General features: G+C 39.2%; 2 protein-coding genes across 2 annotated transcripts in view; one reads left to right on the top strand and one right to left on the bottom strand.

Annotated features, from left to right (window-relative positions):
• The window catches only part of ppm1lb (protein phosphatase, Mg2+/Mn2+ dependent, 1Lb), a 52,708-nt gene extending 45,159 nt beyond the window's left edge, over positions 1-7,549 (top strand). Inside the window, exons 3-4 of the mRNA XM_088913385.1 lie at positions 3,651-3,812; positions 4,718-7,549. Coding sequence (XP_088769511.1) covers positions 3,651-3,812; positions 4,718-5,064 — 509 coding nt within the window. The 3' untranslated portion in view covers positions 5,065-7,549. The remainder of the gene's footprint in view (positions 1-3,650; positions 3,813-4,717) is intronic.
• Positions 7,550-11,023: 3,474 nt separating this feature from the next.
• LOC148836954 (UDP-GalNAc:beta-1,3-N-acetylgalactosaminyltransferase 1-like) lies at positions 11,024-11,998 on the bottom strand. The gene has a single exon (XM_088914687.1). The coding sequence runs from the start codon at positions 11,996-11,998 to the stop codon at positions 11,024-11,026; it is 975 nt and encodes a 324-aa protein (XP_088770813.1).
• Positions 11,999-15,276: the final 3,278 nt, after the last annotated feature.

The following is a 15,276-nucleotide window of genomic DNA, read 5'->3' as shown; positions in this document are numbered from 1 at the left end:
TGTCTATTCCATTTTTACTGACTTATATTAGAAGAGGGACACAAAGAATTTATATTAGTCAGTATTGTTTGATTGTTTCAATCAAAAACAAAAGCCTGTTGTGATTGACCATAAACCCACTTTGACAGGTGAGCAGAGTTTTGAAGCTGACATCTTTTAACTATTGACAGATGTTTAGTATGCACATTAGCTAGAAGTTGCAATAAACCTGAAATAGAGGATTCAAGTCCCTCCAGCTACTGTTTTTATAACAGTGATACTTAGAGATTCTGATTTTGTTTCTGCAGTTAACATTTTCATGTAAATGTAACCTAGAAAATATAAATATCGCACATTCTGTCTGTACTTTTTATCTTTGACTTTTAGTTAAAATCTGTATGTGAGGGATGTTTCTGCGTAGTGTTAATTAAATGCAGTTCATCACTTGCAATGAAATTGGTTAGTAATAATTACAATAATAATCATGTAAAATTTACCATTATCATTATTATATAATGATGTATTGTTATATCACTTGTTCCTCCTCTGATACTATTAATGTAATAATATTGTTTTCTCTGTTAAGTCACTTGTAGGTGAAGTATAGCAGTTTCTAGTTAATTGATGATCTGTATTTTTGATGATTTAAAAACTGTGTTTTTTATAGGGAAGACATTTCCTTTTGTAATGTGTTAATGTTTTGTTATGTTTATTAAAAAAATAAATTCTGCATTTTTCATTTCTTAAATGCATGCTCGATTTATTGCAGGAAAGTAAGACTCGGAATGTAAGCCATGCAGGTCACTAAAGCACTTAACATGACTTGATGTTTGTAAAATCAGTTTGAAGCAAGACCTTCTGATAAACAACATCATAGCAGTACTCCAGGCAAGGTCTGGTGAATAACAACACAAAGGTCAACAGTACGGTATGCTGTTTTGTTTGCTTCTCAAAATAAGTTGTTTTTGTGTTTCAGATTGGTTCTTTTTATTCTCAAAGTGAGGAACATTTGATTTTTAAGAATGAATCTTGGTTGCTTAATACCTCAAATACATTTTTCTTTTCCCACAATCTGGTGTCTAAAACTGGCCAGGATGGATTTAGGTCCTGTATTTAATCATGTAATAATTAATTCAGGTTAATGCAAACCATGTTTTGGAAAATGGTGAGTGAAAACTTCTTGAACTTTTTGGAAGAGTCTCGCCTCCCGTTTTCAAGTTTTGATAGCAAAGCTTCCTGCTGTTGCCATTGAATTTTTTTATGGTAGTTTTAATTTTCTGATATGACTTAAATAACTCATATTCTTATGGGTGATTTTTCAAAAGTCAATTTTAAAGTCAAACTCCATACCAAAAGCATATATAAATTGCAGAATGCAGCATGCAATTATGCAAGTTATCTGGTGCTGAAAACACTGAAAGAGCAGCCCAATTCAAAATTGAGTGCTGAAATCTTTCAGAGGACTCCCAAGCGGTCAACACAAATTCAGTCTGTATTTCCTGATAACACTAGCTGTTAACTCAAATATTATGTGGAGATCATTTTTTTTTCTGTACGGCATGTCTGTCAAAACCTCTTTTTTTCTTGTTAGAATGCATTTTTGCCTGTTATCTTGGTCAGTGGAGAAAATAAAGATAATTAACTGGCCCACGGTGGAAGAAGGTGACAGGCAGAGAGAAAAATAAAAAATAAAAACTCAGGGTGGATTAAGTGCAGTAGGCAGCCTAAAATAAGAGAGAGGTTTTTCCTTGAGCTGTTATTTTGTGGGTTAAGTATAGATCTAAAAATGTCATTTTCTGCTTTTTCAGATTGTATGTCTTTTCTTTTTCCATCATTTTAATTATGTTTTCCCTAACCCTGAAAAATAATCCTCTTCTGTGCACACTGTGATTGTTTTCTCTAATTTTAAGTAATTTGCAAATATACTTTAGGCGGCTCTGGTAGTTACGACTGTCCTTTTTAGGAAAAAAAAACACTTTACCTCAACATTTATTTCTTGTTAAAGTTAGAAGCCAGTGACATTTTTCTGGTGTGATGGCTGCAAGAAATTCAACTTGACAAACATAACTCATGATGAACTAGTTAACCAGCCATATAATTTTCAAAACTAATATATTTGGGAGCAGGATTTCTCCTCTGTATATGTACTGCACAGTGCAGACTGAACGGTAACAGGATTATGAAACAGCTCATCTCAGTGATGTGTATATCTCCTTGGTTTTATTTAAAAGAACATAAAAACCTCAAGGCCTGTCCTAGTTTAACCATTCAACAGCATTTGTAGTATTTACATAAGTAGATTAGTGAGGTCTTGCCAGCTTGGCAGAACACTGTGACACAGTACCTCCTGAACTCTTACCATCAAAAACAAAGGTATTTTGTGCTGTTGGGTTATGCTGTCCAGATGCATCTGGGCACCAGGATTATTCTCATAATCAATTAAATACTACTTTGCTGGAGTATGCTGCCCAGAGCCACAGAAATCACGTGCCTGCTCCCCCTTCTTGAATCCAATTAAGAAACGGAAGGTTTCTTTCTGACATTTGGAAAGCTGTTAAATACAAAATTATCGCTCTGCCAGAAGGCCACGTCCACGACTTTAATTAAGCTCCCCTGTTTCTTTTGTGTGATTCTTTCTGTTCTTTTGTTACTCCCTTTCTTCTCACGCCCATAAAACAGGGTGTGTTTCATTCTGAAGCATGGCCAGATTTGGGGGAGCGCTGGGGGGGGGCGCTGGGGGGGCGTGGCTGGCAGTGGAGGGGCGGTGTGCCAGGTCGCTGTGCTCCCTGCAGTGTATTAGGATCAGGTCACTCTATCAGTTTTCAGTGCTGATAAGTAAAGAAAAGGTGACCTTTAAAAGATTTCATGCCACAGTTGAGTTATTGTTTCAGTAGCAGCATTGCTCAAAAGGCTGTTTTTTAAGACAGATTAAGGTGGGGCGAGGTCTGCTCTGTGCTGTCTGAGGGAGAGGTTTTGGGGATTTGGGATTTGGTTTTTGAGGGGGGTCGTGTATGACGAGTAATAAAACCTGTTTTTTTCAGCTTCTCAGCCATGGTCTTAAACAGAAATAGGCCTCAGTAATAAAAATGATGATAATAATAATAATAATAAACTTTTATTTATAAAGTGCCTATCCAAACCCAAGAACACAGTTCATAGTGATACCCAAAAAGTACAATAAAAAATTAAAAAATATATACAGGATAGTATGTAGGGCAGTCAGACATAGGCCCCAGTAAAGAGGTAATTTTTACATTTGGATATGAAGAGAGTCCAAAGTACTTGTGTCTCGTAAGAGCTGGACAAAGGGCTTTCCATAACAGAGGAGTAGTGAGAGATAAGGCACGATCACGAGAAGTATGAGGTTTAGTCCTAGGTATCGTGATTAGAGGACCAGCCTCCTACGGGAGGGACTGTAAACGTGGAGAAGTTCAGAGATGTGTGATGGAGCCAGAATATTTAAAGACAGTAACAAGATCTTGTATTGAATACCTAAATCTTTTTTTTGGAATCCAGTACTTAGCTAGAGCTGGCATGTTCTTTAAGAATACACACCCTCACACTCCGTGGCCTGTGGCAGAGATCATAACGAGGTGTATCGCACAGGCCAGACCTGGAGTTGTGTCTGTTGTCATCGTTGACAGCACCCGGCTCCCTCTTCGCCGTTGCAGGCACGACGTGCTTGATCGCGCTGCTGTCGGACAAGGAGCTGACCGTGGCGAATGTGGGGGATTCCCGCGGAGTGCTCTGCGACAAAGACGGGAACGCCGTCGCCCTCTCGCACGACCACAAGCCCTACCAGCTGAAGGAGCGGAAGAGAATCAAACGAGCAGGTAAAGGGCGCCGCTGCCGGTGTGTCGTGCAAGCGCAAAAGCGATAGCAAGGAGAATTATTTGATGTGTAGCTGTCCTGGAGCTCAGCTCAGAAAAGATGAGATCTTGCTGCCTCTGTCGCTTGGCCTTCACCCTCCTAGAATTGATTTTTCTCTGCACGCCCCCCTGGGTGCAGAACTCGTAAGAGTGGCGAGGAAGCTGTTCCCTTTCCAAGGGCATCACCAGGATGAAATATTGTCTTACTTCATCAGCGCTTTGCCCACAAAACACCTGGGACACGGAACTCGATGCCTTCTCGACTCAGCACTGCCACAGGCAGATGTTGAAAAATGGCAGTTTGGCAAAGCTCACAGCCTGATTAGAGACGGTGAGAGATACCGACGCAGGTTTCTCTCATTTTATTTCAAGCAACCAATTGTGTGCTTAGCTGTAATGTAATGAGCTGTACACTGAAATAATAACTGTATTCACCAGACAGGTGTTCAAGTTAAAAACATTACCAAAGAGCGCCATCTGCTGGCCCCCCTTCTCAATGCACTTCCTTGTGTCAGGACTCCTTTCTTTCTCGCCATTCTTGCGCACTTGCCCGTATTAAGCTGTAAAACGCAGCAGTTATGTTTTCACAGGTGTTCTGAATACCTCACTGCATGTTTGCATTGTGAAAAGGTAGGAACACGCTTTCTGTTTCCGGCCTGTTTGTGCTCGTGTTCACTTAATGTTTCAAGCTGGGATAGCCATCTTAAGAATGTCGAGATTTTCTCTTTGTCACGGTTGAACTTTCCACTTTGTTGAGGCACAGAATACAGAGAAGTATTTGATCTTGACCCCGCCGCTCATCTGATGAGCTCTTCTTGGGCTTGCAGTGGCCTCTGTTACCTCATGGGTGATTCTGTCTCCCTTCCCAGGTGGATTCATCAGCTTCAACGGTTCCTGGCGAGTCCAGGGCATTCTGGCTATGTCCCGTTCCCTGGGCGACTACCCTCTCAAAAACCTGAACGTCATCATTCCTGACCCGGATATTTTGGCCTTTGACCTGGACAAGCTGCAGCCCGAGTTCATGATCCTGGCCTCCGACGGGCTGTGGGATGCGTTCAGCAACGAGGAGGCCGTGCGCTTCATCAAGGAGCGGCTGGACGAGCCCCACTTCGGCGCGAAGAGCATCGTGCTGCAGTCCTTCTACAGGGGCTGCCCTGACAACATAACTGTCATGGTGGTGAAGTTCAAAAACAGTGGCAAAGCAGGGGAGCAGTGAGTAAGCGCTTTCGCTGAGCTCTCGGAGCACGAACTCTGTTTCTGGCATTACCCCCAGTTGCGTGAGCCTGTTCCAAGTACGTCCAGGGACCCAGTTTTTATGGCCATGGCCTTTTTTTTTTAAACAAAAACACCCTTAAGGCTTTTTTGCATTAAGCATTGTCATGGTATTACAGTACATATAGTAACTGACATGGTGTCGAAGCTCAGCACGGTACTAATTGATTAACTGATTAAAACACCCCCATACCCAACCCCCTATAAAATCTCCAGTAACAGTTAAAAAAAAAAAGAGAAAAAAAACTCTTTTTTTTCAGCGTTTCTGGTCATTTTGGCTCAGGTGCCCTAAAGCTGTTCCTTCGCTATGCATGAGTTTGGAAGACTAGGCAATAACTTCTCTCACCTTTGCCCTCCACTTCAATCAATCATGAATTGAACTGTGACGGGTCATATAAATGACGGTCTGCACCCTGGGCTGGGTTTCCAGTTTACACCCTGCTCTTACACCAGTGCAGACAGGTACTCATGTACTACTGTATATAGGAGCAGGTCCTCCAGAGTGCAGCAGCTAAAGGTAAATTGAAGGCCATTTTTTCCAGGACAATTCTGTCTCTTTATCTATCAGTACTCGTTGTCCTGTATTCATCAACCAAATGATTACAATCCCTGTTGTCCCTGAACTGTTATGGCCCGATGAATTATTACAGCAACTTTATTATAAGACAAAGTTAGCTTCGGTTAATTATCATTGCAGTTAATTCACACATAAACCTAGGTTGTGGAAGTAATATTGGCTGTAGTAATACTATTACCTTGCTTTTGGAAAATCACAGCCAGGATTTCCAATACTCTGAGAACCTCTGAAATGATTATTTCATATGTGTTAGGCACAGTACCAAAATCTCTTATTTTTTTCATTGGAGTAAGCTTAGCAATAATACCTACAACAGATTTAAGGGTCAAATTTCAACTGGGTTATATAAATTCTAGAAGTAAATAATGTTTCCCTTTATTTTCTGACTAAAAAAGCCCATTTCTGCACATTCCACACATGAAATACTTCAAGTTGGAACAGAATCCCTTGCTGTAGCAATAACAGGTTAGACAAAATCTGAAGCAACAATGGCTGCTACCAGGCAGAAGAAAAGCATCTGTGTACCTTTGCATCAGCAAACAAATGCTCAATTTGAAAAATATGTCCCTCCTTTGAAAAAGGTGTTTCTTCACGTGTGTCTTGTTTTTAAAAAATACTGGGGAGTGGTTACAATCTACAAAGAGCAACCAACAATTTTACTCTCTCTTGCCATCAGTTGTTGCCAAATCCTGTGTTTATTATGCGATTTCATCCACAGCATGTTCAGAGTTGCCCGTATACATTACCTTTCAGTATGTTCTCCTGTAACTGTTTTTATTGAAGGTGGGTCTGTGTCTGTTAACTTATTTGTGCTGTGGGTGAAACAGAAATGGAACAGAATACAGCAGTCTACTAATGTTTTGCCCTGTTACTCATCAGATCACTTTCTAGTTTGTCTAATTCTACAGTTCCTTTAAAAAAGAAATCTTACTGTAACCTGTTATTTAAATTCAGTATTTATCACGCTGTGGCGGGACTTAATTTGATCCTTGAATTCTCTTGATTTCATCAAAGTGACAAAAAGGGCAGAGTTTCTGATTATTGTTTTCCTGAGAATGCACTGAAATGTTACGTGACGAATTTTTTAACTAAGCTGTTGGGTTTTTTAAAGCACCGTACTTCACACGATGCTTTACTGTAATACTGAATTTAATTGAGCTCAGTTCATTTTTTTAACTGAAAACTGAATAGCATTATTCCAGAATAAATTGTCTGCAGCATTAGGGAGGTTAGCAGAAAACAAAATCTGCAAATCAGATGAGAAATCTGCATCTGTATTACTTGGATTTCACTGTAACGTTTTTGGTTAATTGGTTTAACTCATAAGTCTTTTAACAAAGTTAAAATTACATTTTGCATTTTGCTGGCACATTGAAAAATCACAAACTCATGACAGGAAAAAATTACCTTTGAGTGACACTCTTAACTGCTGCCTTATTCTTTTGTCGGTTATTAACTGCTTTGCCAAAATTAAAATGTTTTGAGATTGTAGTGTAGCATATTATGTTTGAATGACATGCACATTTAATGTAGATAGTTTTTCATGTAGAATACCATCATTTCTACATTTGTCTCTGAGAGACAAGCATATGGGAATGGAAAGTGAATGTACATATTCAAATTAAATAGTTCTTTAACACAGATCAGCTGTAAAAATCACCCTGGATGAAAAAAAAATGTAATGATTTACTAGTTAGTATTTTTGGTTATATATTCTTCCAAGAATAAGTATGTGTTACCTAATGTTTATGTGGAGTTTGTATTTTGTTTGTTGAATTTCTGAAAGTGTGAAAAGAGTCTTGACCTGTGGATTTTAAGGTAAAAGAAAGAAAAATAAAACATCACTCAAGTATCTTGGATTTCTTGAATTTTAATCTGTCTTTTTCACTTTCTTCGCTGTAGGTTTTAAAGTCTTTCCCAGTTTCAGCTTTCAACTTTTTTTCCTAAAATGTTTCTAACTTAATTTAAACTAGCAATAGAAATAAACCAGATATGAAAGGTATATTTTTTTTAAACAAAACAGTGATAATTTCTAATATTAGTGACAGGAAAACAATTTTGTACTATATATTTTGCTCTCAATTACTATTTCAAAGTTGCCCTGTCTCTTCTGGTAGTTAATAATAAAAACTCAAAATTTGCCATGTTCTCTTTGATCACAAACTGTTGGAAACACTGAGCCAGTGTTGATTCAGTCTGATCAGGTCACAGAAACATTTTAACCATTATATTGCAAAAACACATCAGTGTTCTGGCAAAAATGTAATCATTAGATTATTTGTTTCCATTTAAAGGACTACTTGAAAACCCCATGCTGTCTCAAAAGTTTCCCAGCCATTACAGAGCAATATAGTCTGTAGCTTTAAAAGGGATGGCATGCCACCATCTGACCCAGACAGCCAGGATAAGGTCATCCAGAAGGTGGAATCTGATTTCAAACTACGCATCTACTTTATTTATGAAATGATCTGTAGATGAGTACATGCAGCTACATTATGTTATTCATCTGTATCTGACCCCTGAAGATGTCTTTACAATTGAAACATTGCCATTTCTGGTTTTTTAGCAATAGAATTAATCTTTACCTGTTGCATATCGCATACGGTACTTAACTGCTTTTGTGTCTTAAAAAAGTTGTAAACATGAGTTTCTGACGTCTTAGTGAAACAGGGTAGAAACCAGACCACTTTATGTCTTGGAATAGAAATATAAAGCTTTTTTCATGACACTCCACACTTTTTGACAGACACTGCAAACACAGAGAAAAGCTATTTTTTTCCTCAGGTTGCAGAGTATTGTATTTCCTGTAAAACTTTCAGTATTACGTACGTTTCTGTGCTTCTCATTTTTGGTTAATGAAATTTGTAGGTCTTTCTCCTTTTTTCAAGTAAAAGGTTAAAAATCAAATTTACACACAAAGAGGAGCTCAGATTGGAACCTCAGGTTTGGGTGGTGCTTCTAGTTATCTTGGAATTTACATAGTAAACACTGAATTATTTTCTAATTAAGTTTCAAAGAAAAAAAAAGTTAAAATCACAGAAGTGGTTGGCTGGCAAAAATATGAGCAAGTCATTTAAGCCATTTAACAATGATTTCATTGATTTCTTACATGTTTATATAGAATAGGTGAGTATGACTTAAGTCCTTTAGGTGGTATTAATATGTAACAACATAACGTTGCAACAAAAATTGACAATCACTTCAATGAACATTCTGTAAATCTGATGTGGAACATCCTTTAAACTTTGGGTCAAAAAATAATTTCTTTAAAACTATGGTTACGATGAATGGTGGACTCCTTTTGTGTATATCAAACCAATCTAAACTTGTTATTGTTATTAAAACATGTCCTCCAAAATGTCTATCACAAAGACAAATTATGGGAAGAAGTATCCTGAAAATGCCTTCTATGATATTTAAAAAATATTCATGCCGATTCCTAGATTCAACCTCTGCATGACTGTCTTCACTCAAAACGACTAAATTGGCTACTAAACCTTCATTAGTTTAGGGAATAAGGTAATGACTCCACCCGTCCTAGCAACAGGTGCTTTTTCTCTTAAGATCTTTTCTCTGGGATCGTCTCCAAGGCCCATCTCTCTCCGGGATAAGTGCTAATCCTCAGAACAATTGAAATGTCACGTTAAGCCTTTCATCACATTAGGATCTGTTGTGTTGTGATTTCCTTGGAGAATGTAATGTTGATTCAAATAATGCTTCTCCAGGTGGAAGGTATCCATTAATATGACGTTGTACTGATTTCATCTGTAGAAGAACAAGTATTATAATTGAACATTTTTCCACGGTTCCATTGACAACATCACCAAACTACTTTAGCAAATACTTTAGCAGTTTGGTCTGGTTAAATCTCCCCCATTTCTCTCTGTCTTGTTAACTGCCCACATTGCAGAAAGCTGAATTCTGGATAATAAAGCTCGAGTGTACTGCCTGAGTCTAGCCAGCCCAGATCCAAAGCACCCATCCAATAACTTGGCCAAGGCCAATGTGGCAGGTCAGCTGAGAAACTAAAAATGGAACAGGTTAAACACACCACCCTGGCTCCTAGTCAAAGATGTGCAGGCTGTAGTGACATGGCAGGGTCCTGCTGGATGTATCTGGCATCCCAGCTCAGCCAGTGGCATGGCCCTTGCCCATCACAGATGACAGCATTCCTTCTCAGGACAGCCGGGCTGAGAAGACAACCTTCTTGGGGCTCAGATACACGCAAGGGAGAGAGCCGCAGAATGCTGGACTGCCTCCTGAATCCACAGTGAGGAAGATGCCTGTTGTCGCTCGCTGACATCTTCTGCAGAAGCCGTGCGGCTTTCGGGACCGCCAGGAACAGGTCTTGGTCTAGTCAGCCCCTCTCTGGCCTCATTCAGCCTCCTTTCAAGTTTCCCAGCCCCTGGCAGCTTTCCCCTCTAGAGTCAATGGGAACACAGTGTGATCTTCAGGTTTCAGCTTCAAGTGACCGGAACTCAGTTTGAGAGGAGGGAATAGGTATGGAGCCCCAGCTGCTTCTAATACATCACTCCCACGGTATCACCTTTGAAATTTGATACAATTTTAAAATAGTACTGGACTGTCATATTATACTTTGTGCTCATCAGCCTTTGTTCATCCACTGCTTAAAAAACGTCCCCAGGATAGTTCCACAAACGTCTGCTGAGGTATTCTCATCGGACTTCCACCTGCAGACCTGCTGATGCACAATGGCTCTTATCCCCTAATCCAGCAGTGCTGATATTGAAGTAGCCTGAAGCTCACAGCTGTTTTGCTCAATCTCCATAGGAGGAATTGTGAAACAACACAACTGATTTTCCTGTAGGACAATGGCGAATGGATGAATGGAAATGGCTCTTCAAGCTCACACTTGAAGAAGGCTCCACGGCGGAAACGTTGTGTTTTCTTTCTTCTTTTTTTCAGCATGGAATAAACCTATTACTTGTTCCAAAGAAAAAAAAGCCATTTGACCATTTCACTAGGAAAAGAATACCCAAGAATGAAGTGTATTCATGTGTAATGTGTAACCCCACGTGGCTGATGGCCAACCTCATGACCGAAGGACGAGGAGGCTGGGACTCTCCTGCAGAGTGAGGAGTGACCGAGGGACAGGCTGCAAAGGAGGAAGTGGGGTGGAGGAGGGATGCAAAGGACAAATGTGAAGGAGACAAGAGGCTTACAGGTAGTATTTAGAGTTTCTCTAATGTGAGGACATGATGTCAGGAATGGTTGTGAGTTAGGACAGATGAGGCCAATTCCCTTGGCTGCTATCATCCCTCCCGAGCTTTCCTGTGAATTTCATATACAGTATGTGAGGGTGAACTCACTGAGAGGCTTCCTGAAGCATTTTCCAGTAGGAGACCATGTCTTCGGGCGCCACACCATGCACTGCTATGACACCTAGAATCCTGCTCTCACGTCTCTTTTTATAAAGTAAGAAAAGATCATCTTGTGGAATGTGGAGCACACCTCCCACTAACTGTAAGCAAACACCCACATAAACATCTTCAATTCTGAAAGGTTTCACGTGCCACATCATCTCGTAAATTCTTAGGGCCAGTTTACCTGAAATCACATATCCAAATCCGCTGCAGTACGGAGGGTACTGGTCAAAGGGGTATTCCTCGTGGGAAATAAAGTTTTTACTGCTTCTGCTTCTGTAGGGGTAGCTGTGAACAAAAGGAAAGCCTGTGTACAATCCCCCTGAACTATACCTGGTCTTCAGAAGAAACTGTACCAGGTTCATGACGTTAATAAAAACATCTGTGTCTGTTTTCATAATATACTGAGCGCGGGGACAGAATTCATACATCCAGTGGAAGGCCATCCTGGTTTTCAGCGTAAGGTTTTCGTATGTGTCCAGAAAGTCTTGCATGATTAAATCCCTGAAAAGAAAATGCTCCTCTTCCAGTGATAACCGTGGCTTACCCGCTGTCTCCTGTTCTCTACCGAGTAAAAATAACGTTAGAATATATTTCCCCTGCAAATACCTCTTACTGCCCCAGGAAGCTCTGATGGCCATCCTGTGCTCTACTCCTCCTGGTGTGGACGCAACGAAAATGACCAGAAAGGGAACTTTGTGTTTACACACAGAAATCTTAGGCAGCAGAAAGGGTAAACAGGGCTTTCTGACTGGTTCGCTTTCGTAAAAATACAGCCAGTTGATTCCCTGGTTTGAAGCCTTGCTGCTGGAATAGGTGGTGTTTGAGGCCAGACTTCGGTTTAAAATTAACAACATCAACGTAAGCATAGTAAGAATGAGTCCAAGAAACACCGTTTTAAGAAACATGTGTTTCATTGCATTGATTCAGACTCGGTTAGTTTTTTTTTTAAGCGAAAATACGTGTTGCCCTGCGATGGACTGCTGAACCAGTCCCGTCCAGAGGTGTACCCTGCCTTGCTCCCGCTGCTTGCCGGGATAGGCTCCAGCTCCCCCGCGACCCTGTGTTGGATAAAGCGGTTAGAAAGCGAATGGATGAATGGAAAATAAATGATAATATATGTAGTTTCTACCTTACATTTGCTCGCATCTTCAGTGCATATACGTATAAGCTGGAAACGATCAAAATAAAACATAACTATTAATCTGCTTTAATACACAGTTTTACATAGAGTGAGAAAGGTAATCTTGTATATCTCCCGATCGTTTTACACACTGGGACATTACACGTGGAAATCCAAGCTAAATGTTATTCCCCATTTTGCAATAAATGCATCTCAGTAATGAAGATGCAGAGATATGGCATGTCGACTAATATCATTACTTTCTGGTTTCGGCCTTCATTATAAATTATCGTATCTCGAAGGCTATACTTTTGTGTAAAAGCAAGATAATTTAATTTTGAGAGGAAATACCCTCGTTTGATAGCAATACAATACAGGGGCTTTCAGAACTTTCTCATCCTCATACACTTTAAAAAAAAGATACGTATGTGGGTGAAAAAAAAATGTTTTCTCCATGCCTATATTCTATATTTTTACATCTGTATCTTTAAAATTTAACTTACAAGAAAGCAGGGAGAAAGCAGAACGCTCGGGACGCTTTTAAATAGAAATAATGAGATTTTTCCAAGAGGATCAAAAAGATTGTATCTTCCCTGGTCAAAATATGCACGTACAGTAAATGTAATGAAGATTAGGGGGAATGCGAATAAATTTAGAAAGTAAACAAAACGACCCGGACGAAAATGACGTCTCAGCTATAGTACAGTTGTTGTTTAACTTACCATCAGCAAACCTGAAAAAGATCTTGGAAAGCTGAAGGAATCTTCTCGATTCGTCTCCCGCAGAGATATCCAAAGAGACAATTTGAATATCGCGTTGATTTTTTTTTAAATGAAGAAATTAATATATTTAAAAGCCTAAAACGCTCAAACCAGTTCCAAAAATTTGCATTTTCTAAGGTATCAAAGGGGTTTTCAGCGAAATTCATTTAGAAGTATTTGACTTTCTAGCTGACTTAAAAGAAAGAGTTAAAGAATTTAAAACAATTCAAGTCAAGTAAAAGAGATGCAAATAATGATTAGCATATGATGTAGTCATATAATCATATTGATTCTGCGTGTAAGGTTTCGCCTGCACCTGACCGCGTTCATGTACCTCCTATTCTTGATAACGCAATAACAGGTGAGTCTCTGCGCTTGTGAAAGGAGGTTCCTACTGCGGGGTGTGGATTTGTGAAACAGGTTAGGGCAGCCTAAACGTACAGTACAATTTACAACTAGGCTGTATGCTTCGTAAACCATATCAGTCTCGTATACTGTGACGACGTGTGACTATAGGTGCTCTTGAATTGTAAAATCATTGTTAATTGTCCCTTCAAAACTGCGCAGACAGGTCTTGGCAGAACCGCGTGTGGGACATCCTCGAATAAGAAGGTTTTGGATAAAAGCTGCATTTTGACAGCTTTGAATTGATTCCCAAACTGAAGGACAAGCGAAGATGCACACCTCCTGTCGACAGGTTCAGAGGTCTCCTTGGCACGCACCTCTCCATCCCTGGATTAGGCTTGTATTAGACCCTGACAGCGAATTCGTGTCGAATGGGATACTCATTGGACGCGTTATTGCGGGCGCCCGCTCCAAGTGGCCAGGGAGTAAAGCACATCGTTACTGCGAGCGCATGTAGTCAGGTTTCCAAGCGCCGGGGTCGACGGTGGACCTCAGTCGCAGCAAGCTTGCAGTGTTTCTGAGATCCAACAGTCTGAAGCATATTTGAGGTGCGATTCTACACATTTTGAAACGCGTGTAATACACAAACCATTATATATGTCATTTACGTTTGGAGCTTGTCAACATTTAATTCCAGGTAATGTGAAACTGAAGAACAAATTGAAATAAGATTGATTCCAGTAGACATCAATATTACTGATGACCGGGTCAGATTTTGCCTTATTCTCAGGTTTTACTTTAACAGTACCCTTACGTTCATAAAAATACATCAACTCTTTACCTAAGACGCACCTCCTCAGTGACCTATTTATGCCACAAGAGGACACTTTTTTTCAAATTATGATAAGAAACTAAATATATAATAACAACTTCTACATTCAGATCAAAACAGTCGCGCATGTACAGTATTTTGGTATTTTCAAAAGTGTGCAATAGACTAATGGATTTCGACATGAAAAGTCGTTTACCAAAAAGTGTGAACTACAATTATCGTTTCAAAGTCTGTAACAGTAAGGAAAATGCTTCTTATATATATTGCAAAAAGTTGAATGTCTTATTAAATAAAAATATTTACAGATACAAAAGCAAATGCTGCTGATTGTTGGTTAATTTCATAATTCAGAAGGGGAATAACAGAGCTGTCAGGATATGTTCCAGCAAAACACCAAATTGAACAGAATTTATATATTCAATAGGAAGATCAATAATAATCAAATGGTTCTAATCATAGAACTGCTAATAAACTACTGTATAACACGTCATATTGCCAAACAATGCTTATTTTCCTCCATCATACTTACGGTTCATAGTAGTTCATAGATTCATTCATAATGATTATTATAGTGTGGGCTGTCATCCTAAGAATGCACAAATAATATCAAAGACGTGTCATATAATTTATATATATATGTCCATTGAAATATATGTCATATATTTCAATGGACATTGTCTATGTAGTAGGACAAAACACAGAAAGATGAAAAAAGTATTGATTCAGCAGTGGTTAACGGAACATTTAGCTGTGAAAAGCGATTATATGTTTTAATCAATAGAACGTTTTTGGAATGATTAGTGCTATTGGGCAACGTTATTTTTTTAAAAAAATCCTGTTTGCTATGAATTTAATCATTTTCTCTTTCCCTCTTAGTGTGAGCAGTGGAACTGTTCATTTGTCTTGGCTCGCTGCCCTCTGCTGTATAGGGTGAAGCGTTCAACCACAACAGCAGTCATACTTTTCAGTAATATTAATCAGTTCATACCTTTCGGCCGTTAAAGGAGCTGCTTTCCTAGAAACAGTATAATTAAAATTAAAATTTAAAAAATCTTTCATAGATTTCAGGATACAGGATAATTAGCATATATGTAAAATAATCCAACTTCATTATTAACTTTATATTTATGCATT

Source organism: Atractosteus spatula, chromosome 4, assembly GCF_055471065.1.
Source record: "Atractosteus spatula isolate fAtrSpa1 chromosome 4, fAtrSpa1.hap1, whole genome shotgun sequence".
Classification (NCBI taxonomy): Eukaryota; Metazoa; Chordata; class Actinopteri; order Semionotiformes; family Lepisosteidae; genus Atractosteus; species Atractosteus spatula.
This window is presented reverse-complemented; position numbering and strand designations above follow the sequence as displayed.